The sequence below is a fragment of the Chrysemys picta genome, chromosome 10, assembly GCF_011386835.1.
Source record: "Chrysemys picta bellii isolate R12L10 chromosome 10, ASM1138683v2, whole genome shotgun sequence".
Classification (NCBI taxonomy): domain Eukaryota; kingdom Metazoa; phylum Chordata; order Testudines; family Emydidae; genus Chrysemys; species Chrysemys picta.
The window spans coordinates 16276781-16293999 of record NC_088800.1 but is presented as its reverse complement, the minus strand read 5'-3'; the positions used below and the strand labels follow the sequence as shown (position 1 = coordinate 16293999).

Here is a 17219-nt window from a genome sequence, read left to right as displayed (position 1 = left end):
AGCCATTTGCTTGACCACACAAACACAGCAGTAGCAGAGGCCTTAGAAAGGTTTGTTCCTTAGAGATAATGCATCTCACTGTCTAGCCAGCAATTCCAGATTTAAGTGGAAAATACTACATTATGATTTTATTTTGAAGTCCAAAAGCTATCTGCCTGCTAGGCCATGCACAGAACTAACTGTTTTGGACCACGAGCAAGGAGAAGAGGGCAGTAGCAAGCAGGGATGGGCAACCCTGATGGGGTTAAAAATGCTGTGAACCGCTCACAATTTTGGGGGGATAGTCGGGTGCACCAAACGAATTCAACTTCTCCAAACTTTTCTCCTGTTATTTAAACCCATCTGGTTTTTGAGGGTGTTGCAGTTATTTAAAAGCTACATTCTTAGCTGAAAATGGGAATCTGTGGTAAGCACTAGGATAGAAGCACCTTCTACCTGCAAAAGCTAACTTGGGACAAGGGGGTTTCCTATACAAGATATGTATGTTGGGACACAGTTCTAAACAGCAGCTTTATTTTTTTATTTGCACATGCAAACCATGGCTGCAGTGTGCACACAATCAGATACTTAGACCGCTACATTTTGCTGCAGCAATAATGGTTATTGCCGTCCTGCATTTGTGCATTTTGTGTGTGTTTGCCTTTGATTGACAATTAAAAAAACTGGCACATTTTGTATTGTACCAGTGTTTAGTGTCAGTCCACAATTACATAGTAATTTTTCCATAGAATTAATGAAAGGATGCCCTATCAACCTCTGGGTTTGATCCAAAATCCATTGATACAGTTCAAATGATTCAATTTTATTTGACCTAGGAGAGAATCAGAGGCTTGTAGAAAGATGCTGCCACATAATTCCTACCAGGAAAGTGCTCAGACTACTGGTGCATACAGGATGGAGGAATTCACCCTTTATTTGTCTCCGTTACACCCAATTCGGAGAAGAGAATGAGGAACCTGACGGACTAGTATTTCCTGAAACATGACACCAATATTGATGGAACTGTGAAAATCAGGCCACTTGTATTTAGGTGTCTAAATATGAGTTTGGGAGTCAGGTTTGGAAGTTTTGGTAGTACTGTATTCTGACCAACTAAACCAACAAGAATGTGATTATATTACCCCTTCAAACGAATATCATTTAAAACCAAATCAGTGCTACTGCGGTACTATTGGAAAATCGAACCACACCAGACTCCACTTGCTTACCCATTCATTCCAAGTACTCCATTCATCACGCCTATGCTCGAAAATGATTAACAGTGGAATGTTCAAAAGCACTTAAGGGGCTTTGGGTTCCAACTCCCGTTGGTGCCTAATTCTCTTAGATGCTTTCAAAAATTCCACCCTAAATCCATTACTAACACTTCCTGAGCAAACATTCTGAACATGCATAAATAAAAGCCCTGCTGACCGAGGAAGCCAAGAATACAAGCAAAGAACTTCCACTATCAGGGATATTGCTGCAAATACCTTTTGCAAGTTTCCTTTCCAGGCACTTCTATTTGTTAAGAATTATGTAAACCCATTAAGAAATGACAGTAGGTGATGTAACGCACTGAGCAAACATTTTTTGATGTGTGAATTTCGCACTCGTGAAAGGTCCCCTATTGATGCTTCTTCCCCAGAACAGGTATAACACAGGCAGTGGCAATGCAAGCTTCCCCTTCTTTATGCTGACCCACCAACATGCCCCAGCACTAGCATGGGATGACCGCCCAAATAGTGAGAGGGTAATTCAGTCTGTATACACTTCTTGTTTTCTCTGGTGAACCAAAGGGCCAGGCAATGACAGTTGTGGTTGAGATGTTTGGACACTGGCCCATTGGGGATTGTACTGAGATCACCAAACTCATTTCACAAAGCCCGCTGAACAGCCATCTGATGGTCACAACTTTTGCTCATTATAATGCTGACCTGGACTGCTAGAGCACTAGTGCCTCAGAGGGTATGTCCAGACTACCCGCCGGATCGGCGGGTAGCAATCGATCTATCGGGGATCGATATATCACGTCTCATCTAGACGCGATATATCGATCCCCGAACGCGCTCCCGTCGACTCCGGAACTCCACCAGGGCAAGCGGCGGTAGTGGAGTCAACGGGGGAGCCACAGCCGTCGATCCCGCACCATGAGGACTGGCGGTAAGTCGAAATAAGAAACGTCGACTTCAGCTACGCTATTCCCGTAGCTGAAGTTGCGTATCTTACATCGACCGCCCCCAGTGCAGACCAGCTCAGAGATAGATATAAGTTTCTGTAACCCCCATTATCAATCTCTTGAGCCCTCTCATCCTCTTAGACAAAAAATGAGCATCAAATTATTTTCGAAAGGTTCATGACTATATTAACCCACTGCTCAGCTCCCTCGTGCACAAACAAACTCTGAGTCTTGCTTAACCAACCTGTTCATAAAGAAAGAGAATAGACAATGGGAGACTGAAGTATGTATAAGACACAAAGGGCTCGATTCATTTCACACTGGTGCTGGGTCCCTTGCAACAGAAAGTCCTCTATGAAGGTTGCAGCAGCTTAAATAGAACTGGTTGAAAAATGTAGTTTTTGGCCAATATTTATGTAAGGAAGACATGCTTAAGTCTTCTCGATCTAGGATTATGAAATGTGGAAATGTGTTTCTATACTGAGCATTACAAAACCAAGATCTGATTTGTAAGCATGAATATCAAAGCTCCGGATGTATCATAACCTTCTGTTTGTGCCAGCAGTGTATCACAATTACTTATATAATGACATGAATTAATAACAGCTCATGACGTTTTTATTTTAATGAAATTTAAAAAGTCAGTTATTAGATATACATACACACAACTGATTCTGTAACTGTTAGTCATAAATATAGAACATTCAGAAGTACAAAATACACTTTATCCACAGCACAATTTCACAGCAATATAAAGAGTTTAAACAGATAAGTAACCAAGTGCCTAACTTGACAACAGAAGCCTTTTTTTGGCATTTATTATCTTTAAAAAAAGATCATGACTCTAAGCAAATTGGTCCATATCCACGCAGCTGTCAACCCATGAAAACGTGCTCAAGTTAGGAGTAGGAGAGTGCCCCCATAAATGTCATGGTACGCCCCCCCTTTTCCCCCTCCTTTTCCCCATTTTGGAATACATTCCCCTTCCTCTCCACAATTGGCAACAGTGAAAACTGGGGCTACCGCACAATCACCTATATCCCAATTTGAGCACTGCTATGAATATGAAAATATCTGACCTAAAAATTAACCCACTGGATACCTTGCAAACCAACCAACCAAAGAGCAACAGCAGTATGACACCGATAAGGCATTAATGATTAAGTGGCTGTATTACTCTCGAAAAAGAGTACGCCTATGTATAAAAATATATGTTATAGCAATTGGGTAAATCCAACACTATATAACACTGTGCCAAAAGTAATTAGGAGTTAAAAAAGGCAGTACTGCAAAAAGTATTTACAGTTTCAGACTGGGCTTCATGAAAAAGAAGGCAACAAAGCTCGTTATGGACACATCTGGTTAAAGTATAATTGTAGGCACTGTCAGTGGTGCCTTTAACAAGTTACGCAATACAATCATTCCTGTAAAATACTTAATGTCAGGAAACAGGCTTGATTATATGAACGAATAAGTAAATGCCTCAGCATACGAAAATGGTCCCAGTCTATAAGCTTACTCGCTGAAGTAACTTACTCAGCGTGTTACATTATCATTTGTAGCTTCTTGCACACTTGATTTAAAAAGCTTCAGTTCTGTATTTCCGAAACCCTGTGTTTGCAATAAAATCTGATCAGAAAACACAAGTCTGCAGGTAGAAAAAAATCTGCATGTCAAATCTGCAAACTCTGCAAGCTGGCAGCTGACCTACCACAGGCGTTATGCTAACTGCACAAATAAAAAAAGGACAGTTTTAAAATGCACTTAGCAACTTCAGTCATTATACATGTAAGTTGTTTTATTACCATCAAGACACACAACGAAGAATATAGCTTCACTTATGCTAAAACAGCCTTTGCTGCCGCAAGAATTAGAATGAGAAAGATATTTCAGCAGAGCCAGCCAGTGGCATGGAGGCAGCACGTACTGTAGAGGAGTCCTAGTGAATGCTGGACTTGCCTATTCACTTGGTCTCAGGAATAAGGTTGCCAGCCATAATGCTCCTTAAGAACTCCCTTCTTGCTGGCGTGAAAGTAACAGCACCCTCAGAAAAGATCACCCACATCTTCCCTTCCAACACAGGGAAAACAATGTCAAGATACTGTGTGTGGGATCAGCTGGAGGGGAGCTAGGGAGAATGGAGAAACAGGGAGAAAGCGTTGGCCCAGGATAGCAGAATACAAACAGGGGCATACTGTGGCCCAAAGTGAAGTGGGTGAAAGCCTTGCACTCTTCTAGACTGGCCTTTAATACTACAGTAATTCCCTTTCGTGGCCACAAGGATGGGGAGGAAGAAGACAAGAAACAGACCTAGCACTGATGCCTTGGGCACACTGGCTTCAAACTAGTAATACTGTATTTTAAAAAAATAGACATGCTTGAATATCTTTTAACAAAGAACTTCGAACTGTACTACCAAATACTGACTGATAAGCCTACTTCTACACATTGATAGTATAAAAAGACAGTGATATGTAGAGAAACTTTTCTGGGCTGGAAAAACCAGTTTTCATAAACACATTATTTTAGACTGAATTCAGGAACAACAAGTAAAGTATACATACACGCAGAGCAACCTGTCAGGTAGACTGCAACATAGGAGCCCCATTTTCCAATCCATTTTTCACTTGACAGAAATCCTCATTTTTAAATTTTAAAAAATACTGACTGGATCATGTCCAGAGCATTATATAAAGAGCTATAAATTGCTGGGCCACTCCCTTCTTCCCCCATTGTTAGATCTGTCACAGAATCAGGATCATCTACTTCTCCTTTTACTATCATTTCCTATTGCAGATGTCTCACCTCACCCACACAGCCATGTGTAGAATACAGGCATCTTTTATGGGCGGGGGGTGGGTGGGTGGGTCAGTGAATTCAACGGATATACTCACTACAGGGAGCAGAGCTTTTCTAGTCTAACTCACTGATCAGTTCTTTGTCCCTGCAGTGTGTGTGAGATGGGAGTGAAGGGCGGCAGGGACAGCTTCAAGAGAATCAATATCCAGGTTTTAAAATAAATATAGTTTAAGTGCATGGTTTCCTCAGTTAGCTGAGTATTCCTCTCATCCCCTGGGGCAGAAGAGGTGCCCATTTTTAAAACAGGATGACTCTGCTGAGACAAGTACACTCCAGAGACCGGGGCCTCTGCAGTTCTTTATCTAGCTTTGAACTAGATTCAGTTTTCATTAAAAAACACAAGCAAAAAAGACACATACACAAACCATCCCTCCAGTGGCACACAGGGCTGGGGACTGGTCCTGGAGAATGAAGTGAAGAGGCAAACGGCAGGCAAAACTCTCACTGAACATTGAAGACCACTTACCCCACTATGTGACATGCCAGAAAGCAGAGTAGGGTGAGAAAAGCCCCAGTCACATGATTATTGTTGGGAGCAGCGTCTCTGTGGCCCGCTAGCTTTGGTCTGACAGCCTGCGGAAGTCTCTCTGGATGAGACCCATGTGGCCAGAGCAGGCCATGAGTTAGGGAGATGGCTGCTCTCCATGGCATCATCCACCCAAGGAACCCCCGGTGATTACGCACCTAAGACAATGCTGACACAGTGTATGCCAATAGTCGTCCCCGCTGGAAGACACCTCTGAATTCAGAGGTAGCTTCAAGTAGCCAGGCAATGGCAGCATGTGGGCTGGTAATGTGTGGAGACACCAGGCCTCTGGGTGGGTGGCCCTTGCTTCTTTTAGGTGTCCAGAGATTTGCGTGGATCTCAGGGCATCCACAGGTTTAGGCGGCTGGACCCTCTTCCCCTTTTTCAAGGGGGCTGGGCTACAACCTACAAAGAATTTCAAAGAAGCTCAGCAAGTGGGAATTTTGAGTTTCTTGTCCAGGGGTGATGTTTTCCCCCCAAGCAGGGGCTATTTGGCCCTAAATCTTCATTTTACATCAGATCTCTGTAACTCAACTGATGTGAGAAAATAAATAAAGGAACGGAAATTCTAGAAGTTTCTGATGGCTATGCCGGGCAGCAAGACTCAGAGCCATGGAAAAGCCTGCACCCTTCTGGATGGCCTGAGTCTCCAAAATGCCCAGTGAACTGAAACCCTCAGACACTGGGTTGAACAGAAGTAGGTGGATGCTCAGCAGTTTAGCATGCAAGTGAAAATTCAAGTTAACTCCCCAGTGTTTTGGGCAGACAATGGCTTGACTGGTTGGTTCCTATTACAAATTAGTTTTAACCACATTGTTTGGCACATGAAACAAACTAGCTCACTGCTCTCAGTAAATGAGCCTAGATGCCTCTATTGTAACAGGGCACCTCTTTTAACTGTTCAAATGTAATGTTGCACAAGAGATAAAGGGGTTCACAGACAGGAAATGCTGCTGGTGCTGAAACAGTCTTCTTGATATGTTGTACAGTAATTTTATAAAAGGATTTTTGGGGGGATGCAATAATAGAAGGCAAAAAATAAAATAAAACCAGGTAGTGAGAAAATTATAGAAATATAGGTCTCACTTAATAAATTCAGTGAAAAAAAGAACAACGGCTTGCATAAGTAACTATATGGCATAAATCAGAATTACCAGAATTAACCAATTAGTGTTATTTCTAAGTAAAGTGATGCAGAATCCTGCAATATCTAAGTTCTGCAATACATTGTCACCCCTTTCGGTATACTCTGAAACGGACCCATTTTATATGTATATATATAAAAAAAAAACCCTACCAATACAGGAAATCACATCATACAGCACAAGATATACATACAGTACTAAAATGTACACATATTCAAGTTTAACTGGGTTAAGAGAGGGGAAAAAAGGTGCTGAATTTTCTGGTCAGAGAGAACTATATTATGCTGTATAATCTCACATTCAAACTGATCTAAAAATCTCAAGAATCAAAGAAATCAGAATACTGAGTCTGTTTTCAGAGATTTAAGATCAAAGCAAGGCATTGAATCTGAACAATAGACCCTGTAACTGGACGTTACCTTACCTTTTCTCTGTTAGTCTTTGTTACTTCATTATCTATTTTAAATTTACCATTCAAAGGGAGCATTAGGAATTGTTCACATTCAAATATTTCGGACTCAGAGATTTTTCACAATCAAGCAAAGTTTTTCATCTCTGAGGTAGATGACAAGAAAATACAAAATGGATCTGTCAATGACCACCACCAAGTGGCGTAACTTCTTCATCAGCACTCACACACCGGAAGGGAGAGAGAGCAAACTCCTATATCACTATCCAAAATATGAGAAACATGACTTCTTGTTAGTAGATTCTACGGTAATGCAATACAGGAAAAGCAGAGCCAAAACCACACCGAAATTGTTTTGTTGAACTTCATTTCACAGGGTTTGTCTGTGTTGTAAATTACTCAGAAAATGGTGGAAACATGCCCAAATCAGCAAAATCTTCAATGTTGTAATTGCCAGTTCCCTGTGTTGGATCGCCCGGCATAGGCAGCATGTCCTGTATAAGGAAAATCAAAGTGAAGTGTCACTTTATATGCTATCGAGAGACAAACATTTTTTGTTCATCTTTTTAGCTTAAGACCAGAAAAAGCCAAAGACTGGAAAAATGAAGTGAAATTCACCCCATGCAGACGGCTAGCCTGAGCCCTCTGCACTGTTTAAGTCTCACTTACGTCCTCTTTCAAGGGCTGAAGCAGGACTTAAGCAGTGTGTAGGCTTTGTGCTGGCCTCTGCACAGGTCTGACTATCCCCCATACTGCACATTCTTCACGATCTAAACATACACCATTTGTTACAGAGGGTCGTTTGTGATAATATGCTAAAATACTGGATCAGCAACTGAGAGACAATCATAGCACCTACTGCAAGGATGCCATTTGGAGTAGCAGTTGCTTCCTGCTGGCTGTTGACAGCAACAAGTTAGACATTTCAAACCAAAACAAAGAGTACACACAAAGGCATGTGCTGCTTTGCCTTTCCTGGTGATGCTTCCCCAGCATGATCCCTTGATGAAACCAAGACATGAAGGGGTTTAACGTGTGTTTGTGGGTTCTGTCTACATGTCTCAGTTATTCTTCAGTGTGGCATGAAGAAAAATCAACTAAAGGCCTTTATGCAGAGGATGGGAATGCATGCTGTGGAACAGAAAGACTCGCTAGCATTCTGAGACCCTTCTGAGAAGAGCAGAGCACCCTCATCCCTCACTGAAGTCAATGGAAGTTGCAGAAGCTCAACACTGCTAAGGAGATGTTCAGCCTTCCAAAGGCTCATCATCTTCCCGCCCTTCACACAACCTAGACAGCCAAGGAAGTGATGAGCAAGCAGTGGCCATTAAACATCATGTGATTTGTGTGTCTCTTAATGTGACTGAGCCCCATTTGGATCATGCACCTTTTCTGACATGCTATGCTGGGCGCATTGGAGGGAGTCTCGCCATCAGCGTTCTGTTGTTATGTAGCTGGTACCAGGACACATTTGTGGAGGATTCTGTAAGCAGGGGTTAAGTTTATTCTGACTGCACTTCCGCTGAAGAATGCTGGAGGTCTTTCCTCCAGGTCAATGAGCCTCCTTGTATTTCAGAAAAGGGGGTGGAAGTCGATAGCATTTCTCTGGTATAAGAGGAGTTCATGGTAACTGCTCCCAAATCTCCTGAGTCACATGTGGTCCCTGCAGGAGGCATAGGGAGTACTGAACCTCCTTTTCCCAGTCAGGGACAAAGCCTGGGAAAGAGGTGTCCCCTGTTGGGAAAACGATCATGCTGTCCTTTCAGCTCTCACAATAACAAGCTCTGGCAGAACTTGACTTTGCAGCAAGAGAGGGACCATAATAATACAACATCTAAATAGCAAACAAGAAACATGATAACAAATTGGCTCAAAGTATCTGCCCTCAAGAGAATGAACTACCCTCATCTAAGAGCACCGTAATGAGGATTTACCCCAGGAGAGGGCAAGCTTTAAATCTAACTGTGGACTCGTTGGATCTCTTAGAGTGAGATAGATGATGGGATGGACTGAAGCATATTTCCCAGCTGCCTTGGCCAGCCCTGTGTTCCTGGCCAATGCTGCATATTTCTAATGCTGCACTTGCCACTTGTGGGGCTCTTTCATCCCCCACTGCCACCCAGAGAAGGGAAAGCTGAAGCTGCCTTGTGCTGCTGAAATCTCCATCTCCTTTGGGGAACTTCTGCTGTTGAGGCCCTGTGCCAGAGATTACACTGGTGAAGGCCTTGCAATGAATCTGGCCCTTTTTGTTTACATAGGTCTTTCCCTTTTCCCTTGCATACAACTATCCACCCTCCTCTTTTGTTGGTTTTGTTCTTGATCGAATTTAAATGATAAACAGATTATAAGGGGATAAAGGACCATATCAGCTTATTTGCTTGTAAAGTACCATGCTCATCTACCATGAATAGTTATAACAGTAATTAATACTGCAAAATATAACTGTAAAATGTAACTGAAGATGGTTATTTGCCACTCACATGGTTTCTCAATAGTTGGAGCATTTAAAAAATCTTTAGTCAGTATCTTCTCTGAAGAAACAGCCTACTCTCCTCTGACTTCTCAAGCGGAATTAGACCGAAGTTTAAGTGGCTGGATTTATAGATCTGGACCAGGGTATGAGGAGGGACTTCTAGTCAGGACTGTTTACCTACTGGTTTCTCCCTAAAATGCATAGTCCTTGTGCTGAGGAAGCAGGAAGAAGGAGAAAACATTTCAAAGCCCAGAAGTTCCTGTGCTCTGGCAGAAAAAGTGCTTTGAGTTCTAGCAAAGACTATCCTAATCCCAGCGAACATCACTATAAACCCCAGGGTAGCACATCTCAAACTGAAGGTTGGTGCTTGTCATGCACACTGTTTCTACACTGGCTCAGTTTGGCTAAGGTTGTTGTTTGGGTAAGAAGACCTTCACTTTCTTGTGACAACTGTAGACACAATGAACCTTTGACTCTACTCACTTGGAAGACTTCAGTCTGACTGGGCTGCTGGTGAGAATGCTGGTCACTGCTTTGCTGATTATGATGCTGGCTTTGCCACTGGGACCAGACCTCCGAAGGCCTCCCTTGGAATTGTCCACTGCTTTGGCCACTCTCAGCTGAAAGATTCAGATTTACACAGACAGTTTCTTTAAAAGGCACATGAAGGTTTTTTAAGAACTTCGATGTTCAGAAGTAAATTTTATAGCACAGATACTCAGCAAGGACCAGTTCCGGTGGGAGTGAAGTCAAGGGGAGTTTTAACACTGATCTCAAGGGAGCAAGATAATGACCAAAGAGAGCAAGGTGAATTACCGTGGCTGCACCAACACAACCGGGACAACAGGCTTACTAATAGTAAAGCACAAAGTGAAATAATGAAGAGTGTAATGAAACCTAATCTGGCCATGCCAGGGTTTTCCCCAGTCCTGCCTCTCTCTTTAATAGTGCGAGGAAGTACCGGACATTTCCCTTAAAAACAGAATGACAAGATAGGCATTTTAATGTACTTCCTCTTTAATAAACTCTTGGATCAAGAGCTGGACCAGAAGGAACACTGTCATCTGATGGATTACATAATTCAAAGGCAGCATGTCAGCACCCCATTTACAAAAATCTGTTGTTTCATGGCCATTTAAATAGTAAGATAAAAAGGTGCCGTCTTATTTAAGTGTAAAAGTCATGTGTTTAGAATGCTGGTTGGTGAGCTACTTTGTCCTCCATTATTATAGGTGTAAATCGGCTATTTAATTCATGCGGCTCTAGTCTCAGAACTGCAGAACTGCTCTGTTCATTTGCCATACAAAACATAGCTCACCTCCGGTTCAGTGATTCTCAGTACTCCTGCTCCCCTCACTTAGGCCCTGAGCCACGGTGAGTCCAGATACCCTCCTCACACACACCAAACACCCCACCTCCCCTTAGTTTTTTTCCCCCTATAGGGAAGTACAAAAAATACATAAACTTTTTTTTTCAATGCGGAGAACAGAATCAATGAATAAAACAATTCTACCCCTACAACTATGTCTCATGTCTGGCTCTCTCCTTTCCCTTCCTTTCCTCTAGACTTTTCTTTTTCTCTCCTTCTGTTGCCCACTGTCCTCTTTACACTGATTCTCATTCCTGTGTATTTCTCTTCCTTTTATTTTATTATCCCTTCCTCTCCTCAGTGCTCTCTCACTTTTCCTACCCAATTCCTGGCTTCCTCCATTTTTTGCCTCAATATTCTCTTCTATTACCCCGACCCCCATCTCTCCGTTTTTCCTCCTTGGCTCATGTTGGTCCCGACTCTCCCTCCCCTATATTGACTACTTGGTTCTTTTCTCCGTGGTCCTCACATCTTTCCCTCCCCTCCTATTTCTTTTTCCAGACCCCACTCTCTTTAGGATGGACTGGCCTCTATTCCAGTACCGTCTGGGACATGGGCGTGGGTTCTGTAGAATTACTACTCCCCTGCTGACATTACTATTACAAATAATTCAGCTGACTCAGAAATCCTGCAGTCACACTATTGGTCACAACAAAGTTCATTTAAGTTACCCCTTAAAAGAAAGCTGCATCAGCTTTGCTCAGTACGATATGCCAAAATGTACTCAGTGAGGCAAATGAGCTTTTTGCTCAGCAAGACAGAGGTTTATAATAATAATATATGGAGATATACCTATCTCACAGAACTGGAAGGGACCCTGAAAGGTCATTGAGTCCAGCCCCCGGCCTTCACTAGTAGGACCAAGTACTGATTTTGCCCCAGATCTCTAAGTGGCCCCCTCAAGGATTGAACTCTCAACCCTGGGTTTAGCAGGCCAATGCTCAAACCACTGAGCTATCCCTCTTCCAGCAGAAGGCTCAGGCTGCTCCTTTCAGTAATAACTGTATTTATTAATAGAATTCAAACTGATGGAGATCAGGAAATATTTCCCACCAGATGAATGGTCATTACCAAGTAGTTTGGGTCTCCAGTGCAGGTCTTATAAACAAACGTACAAAGCCCAATGGAATAAACTCAACGGGAAGTTAGCCATTTTGGTGTACACATCCTGCTGCGTTGCTGCTGAGTCCAGGCCAGGCAGCATAATGTTAGTGCCTGAGGCCTAAAGCGTGAAAAGGGCTTGAAATGAAACTGGTCTAATTTCATTCACAATGTTGAGTGAAAAGCAAAAAGTGAATAAACTAGCATTAAGAGCAAAAAGAAAAATTAGTGTTTTAACATTCAGATCTGTGGTAAGGGGAAAATGGCTACTCCTGGTTCCTGGCATATCTGCAAGGGGTAGACAATGTTAAGTTCAGTGCAATATGAGCCATTATTTTTATTTTGTTCCTCGAACAGTCAGAACACGGTGCTGAGGAAACAGGGTGGAACTTTCTTTAAACTCACTGCATTAAGGGCTTGATCCAAAGCCCACGGAGGTCAGTGGAGAGACCCCTTCACTGACTTCAGTAGGTTTTGGATCAGCTCCTAATGTAAACAAGGGACTGACTAGGATCACCATGTGATTTTAAATCTTTTGCTTAGTGTGTATATAAAACTTTATGTGACCTTGGCCAAGGATAGCTGAGTGCTCTTTCTTCACCTTTTGTTCCTGGCAGCCTACCTCACACTTCTGCAGCTGATTCACTGACTGTCCTGAACTACCAGCATGTCATGCTGGATTTAGGAATGTTGCTGTTACATTTGCTGGCTGTAGAATTCCTTAACTTAAGCCTCAGCATCCAACCAAATTTTATATTCTCTCTCATTTCCACAGCTGACTACATACATTCTTGTAGGCAGATTACTATAGAGGCCATTGTTTTAGAAGGTGTGTGTGCGTGCCTAGGTAGAGGGGAATAGGGAAGTGTTCGTCTTTCATTTTTTTTGCTCTTATTTCACTTACTGGTTTTTTTTTCCTGTTCAAGCGCTCCCTCAGGAACAGTCTGTACTAAAGGCATAACCTGAACACTTACTGAAGACACTGTGAACAGCACAATTATCCTTAACCATTCTACTTAATGATCTATGCAGTAATGTAAGCAGCTGTGGAGTTTCACAGACTCCAAGTATGATCATGAGGAGGCTCAAGTGAGGGCTTCCAGCTACCAATAACTACGTCTATAACATCGGGACTGAACCCGTGAACCTTGTGAAGGAAAGAGCATAAATGAATGAACAATAACATTGCTGGATAGCTCCCCAAAATATCAAGAAGTTGATTTTGCTGTGCTGTCGAGCAGTTCTAAAACACTAACGTTTTTCATGCTGTAAAGGTGTACAGGCGCTGGCCCTTTCAAAGACACTGCTAATGCTACTCATGGTCCTGAAGCAGGATGTACAATGTGCACTTGGATTTTTTCAGATTTAATTTTTTACAAAGTATAAAACACATGCAAGGCCTGATTGCCAGCATGCATTACCATCTTAAAATTACAGACATAGAGCCTTCCAGGCATTCTATAACAGGTAGCATATCGTACAACAATGTAGTGAGATTTGAGAAAGGATTTGCATTAATATCTTTACTCATTCTTTTTTATTTGTTTTTAAGACACCAATTCTGTCTTCCATCTGTGTCATGCAACTCCACTGACTGTATGTAAACATAGCTTTGATAGATGACCAAATGTACAATAAAGTGCTTCTAATTCTCCACGTACAGGATCATTCCATTATAATCAAAAATAATCAAACTGCAACAGGTACAGAGAAGGGCTAGTCGGATGATCAGGGGATTGGAGTCTCTCTCATGATAGGAGACTAAAGGAGCTGGGCTTGTTTAGCCTAGCAAAACGAAGACTGAGAGGAGATACAATTGCTTTCTATAAATACACTGGAATAAGCACCAAGCAGGGACAAGAGCTATCTCAGCTAAACAACAATGTTGGCACAAGAATAAAGAGGTCTACACTGGCCATAAGTGAATTTCGGTAGAAATTAGCAGGTTACTAACCATCAGAGTAGTGAGATTCTGGAACCATCTCCCAATAGGTGGGTGGAGGCAAGAAACCTAACTGGTTTTAATATGGAGCTTGATCAGTTTATGAACGGGTTATATAATGCAGCTGCCTGTGAGGGTAGGGGGCTAGACTTGATGACCGAGGAGACTGCTTCCAGTTCTATGTTCTTAATTAGTAATTAAAACAACAACACGAAATTGTTGTTATTGAAATAGGGAAGGCTGCAATAAAGAAAGGATACAAGTCCTTACCACACATTCTACACTATTTCATATTCTTGGACTAAATTCTAATCTTCTTCAATCACAGATTTTTTTTTTTAAATGAATCAATGTCTGTCTGATGATGATATAATCCTGCCCAGGCAGAATTCGAGGTGCCCTTGCTATATCTTTTCTCTAATACACATTCCAAAGCTATGGTCAGATCTTAGCTCCTGAACTTATCCCATAGGGCCAAATCCTAATGTGTCTAACTGAATTCTTACCCATGTCTTACTCAGAGGGGAAAGAAATCTACTGATTTAATTTGAAAGCTTGAAGTCAGTGGAGTGTTGCCTGGGTAAATAGAAGTAATGAGGAAAGACATTAGGATTTGACCTTTTATTGATTACTATCTCCTGCGACAATAAAAACAAGAAATGGACTATTGCCATGTTCTACTTTATACAGTTGCTGAGAAAATTCACATTAAAATTAGTCCTAGTGAATGTGAAGTGCTCTGCTCAGAAACACACTGAAACACACCCAACTGTTTAAAAAGGGAATTGTTTAACCTCACAGTAGGAATAGCAAAGGTAATTGTCTGCGTGTGACTGAGAGTGAGGGTGACAGAGGTTATCTGCACAGAATAAGCAATGATTAAGTATCCTGGGACAGGAGCAGTGACACGGCAGTGACAGGACACAATTGCACACATTCAGGTGGGTTTAAAAAAAGTTCCTGTTCTGGATTGTGCCATTTTGGGACTGTTCTGAACTAGAGTAGAGTGGAGCTGAGCCACCCAAAAGGAAGTTTGGGAGGGATTGTACCTCAGGAAGGGAGTGCAGCGTGGAGGGAGGGGTCCTTGAACTCAATCCATTGCGCAAAGTAGTAAGAAACTTTGCTTCCTCTCTTTTGCCTTCCTGGCAATCCCTACACACCCACACAAGGGCAGAGACAATCTCAACCTTGGCACACATTCAGAATAGAGGAGCAGGTCCGAAGATTTAAAATACAGTTAGCATTTCACTTCCATGTTCACTTGTGAGATACAGAATCTGAAACCTACCAAACCCTGCACCTCTGTTTGCTAGGCTCGAGTAGGCATTTCCACTTGGGGAAGAAGTGGCTGGGCTAGAGAGAGGGCTGTACGATGATGGATCAGCTGGATAGGTATGACTGGTTCCAATTCCAAAGGGTGATGATTGCGTCTTGCCAGATTGTGATGGGATTTGCTGAGGTGGGGGCGAGAAAAAGAAGAAGTTATTTTCATTGCTGGCATTACAGCGGAGCAGCATGATAGACCCAAGTTTTAACAGTGTAAAATCAACTGCTAAATAAACACTGCAGATGAGATTAGGCATATTATCCCTGTCTCAGCCATATTCAATTTCCATCAACGTGGACGTACAGCTATTTAAGTTTAATGAAAGCAACAGATAACTGAACATATAAATAGCTCTCCTGATGATTAATATCCTCCATGCATTCAGAAAGGGAATCAAATCACCATTGTTCGTTACCTGCTGTAAACTGTTTTTTCCCCACCGCTATTAGGGCATAGAGACTAGGAGCAAAGATTAAAGATGTACAAAAAATGAATCTTTATTTGCCAGATGCCCTGTTTTTATACTACCCCAGTTATCTGAATGCCTGATAGGATATACCTCGGACCTTAGGATAATCAGGATTTTCGATAATTGGGAGAGCTGGCACAAGAGGCTTCAAAGGGAATGTTCTGGATCTCCACACAGGTTGAAACGCCCGCTGGGTTTTCTCACCTGATTTTAGAGTATGCAAACCAGCTTGCCCAATGGATACCGGAAGCACAATGAATATGTTCTAGCTTGCCTTAGGCAAGCAGTCAGCAATTGCACAAGAGACTTGGTGCGGGTGCCCAGCACTACTAGCGCAGGGGAAAAATAACCAAACTTTGCTTAAAAGGGGTGGTTCAGTTAAATCAACAACAATAACACTTTACACTTCTATAATGACGTCAAAGGATCTCAAAGTAGGTTACAAATAATTAAATAGTACAACACCCCTGTGAGATGGGTAAAATGAGACAAGAAGCGGGGAAGTGTCTCGCTCAAAGTAACCAAATACATTAGCAGATAGCGCCAGTAATAAAACCCACTTACCAACAACGCATTCCCTTTTCCCCTATCAACCAGCCCAACAGCTCTACAGAAGACTGGTATTTAACAAGTTCTGCTGTTTGAAATTAAAAGCAGTAACATCTCTAGATACATTTAATGATGTGCATCTTATAGGCAATCAATGCACTGAAGTGCAGCTATTCTCTTGGGCAAAAGAGGGGGGAAAATAGATCCCAACAGGCAAACAACATGATGAAAATACAAGTCTTCAGTTTAGTTCCTAGCTAAGAAGTAACTTAGTTTTGAAGGTTCCCACGATGACAATGACAGCAATCTCCTGGAAGATTTTATTGATTTTCTCCTGAGTTCCCTAAATTTGTACTCTGGTGATGCAGACTTGACCATCTCCCCTTAACCTAAACCATACTTGTCTTTGATGGTTTAGGTTAAGGGGAGATGTCACATTTTTGATCAGTAATCATTAATGCCCTTTCTATCCAGTGTACAAATGAAAATATGTCAAAATATTATTTCAATTTGATTTCTTTAGGATATGGAATAGATATGGCAGAGTAATTGATGTAAACTGAGAACTGGTCAGCCTGTGTGAGAAACTAGGAAACGAATATAAAAATAATTAAGCTGCTGGTAAAATGATTGAATGAATACCTTAAAGTGTCTTTATAGACTATATAAGAAAATTGAATGCAAACAATTATTAAAGTAGTATTAATAATAGTCTTATTTAAATAGTTTAAAACAAGAGCATTTAATGATTGGGTTGCTACTCAGTCCTTAACACATGGGCTTCTGTGTAGTACTGAGAATGACAAGTGATCTGAATACAGTATGTACTACAGGTTTTGTATGGCAGAGTTGGGCACATTAGTATGTCTGTATTTTAACTGGGAGCCTCCCA

The 17219-nt window shown here is 41.8% G+C and overlaps 1 protein-coding gene across 12 annotated transcripts in view; it reads right to left on the bottom strand.

Annotated features, from left to right (window-relative positions):
- Positions 1–2758: 2758 nt before the first annotated feature.
- Positions 2759–17219, bottom strand: part of ARNT2 (aryl hydrocarbon receptor nuclear translocator 2) — a 200227-nt gene continuing 185766 nt past the window's right edge. For 5 of the 12 annotated variants that reach the window (XM_065559322.1, XM_005301700.5, XM_065559325.1 and 2 more), the window contains 3 exons: positions 15271–15436; positions 10054–10190; positions 2759–7591 (listed from right to left, as the gene is read on the bottom strand). In XM_065559322.1, coding sequence (XP_065415394.1) covers positions 7493–7591; positions 10054–10190; positions 15271–15436 — 402 coding nt within the window. In that variant the 3' untranslated portion in view covers positions 2759–7492. The remainder of the gene's footprint in view (positions 7592–10053; positions 10191–15270; positions 15437–17219) is intronic. The other 7 variants (XR_010590957.1, XR_010590959.1, XR_010590958.1 and 4 more) reach the window with 4 other exon arrangements.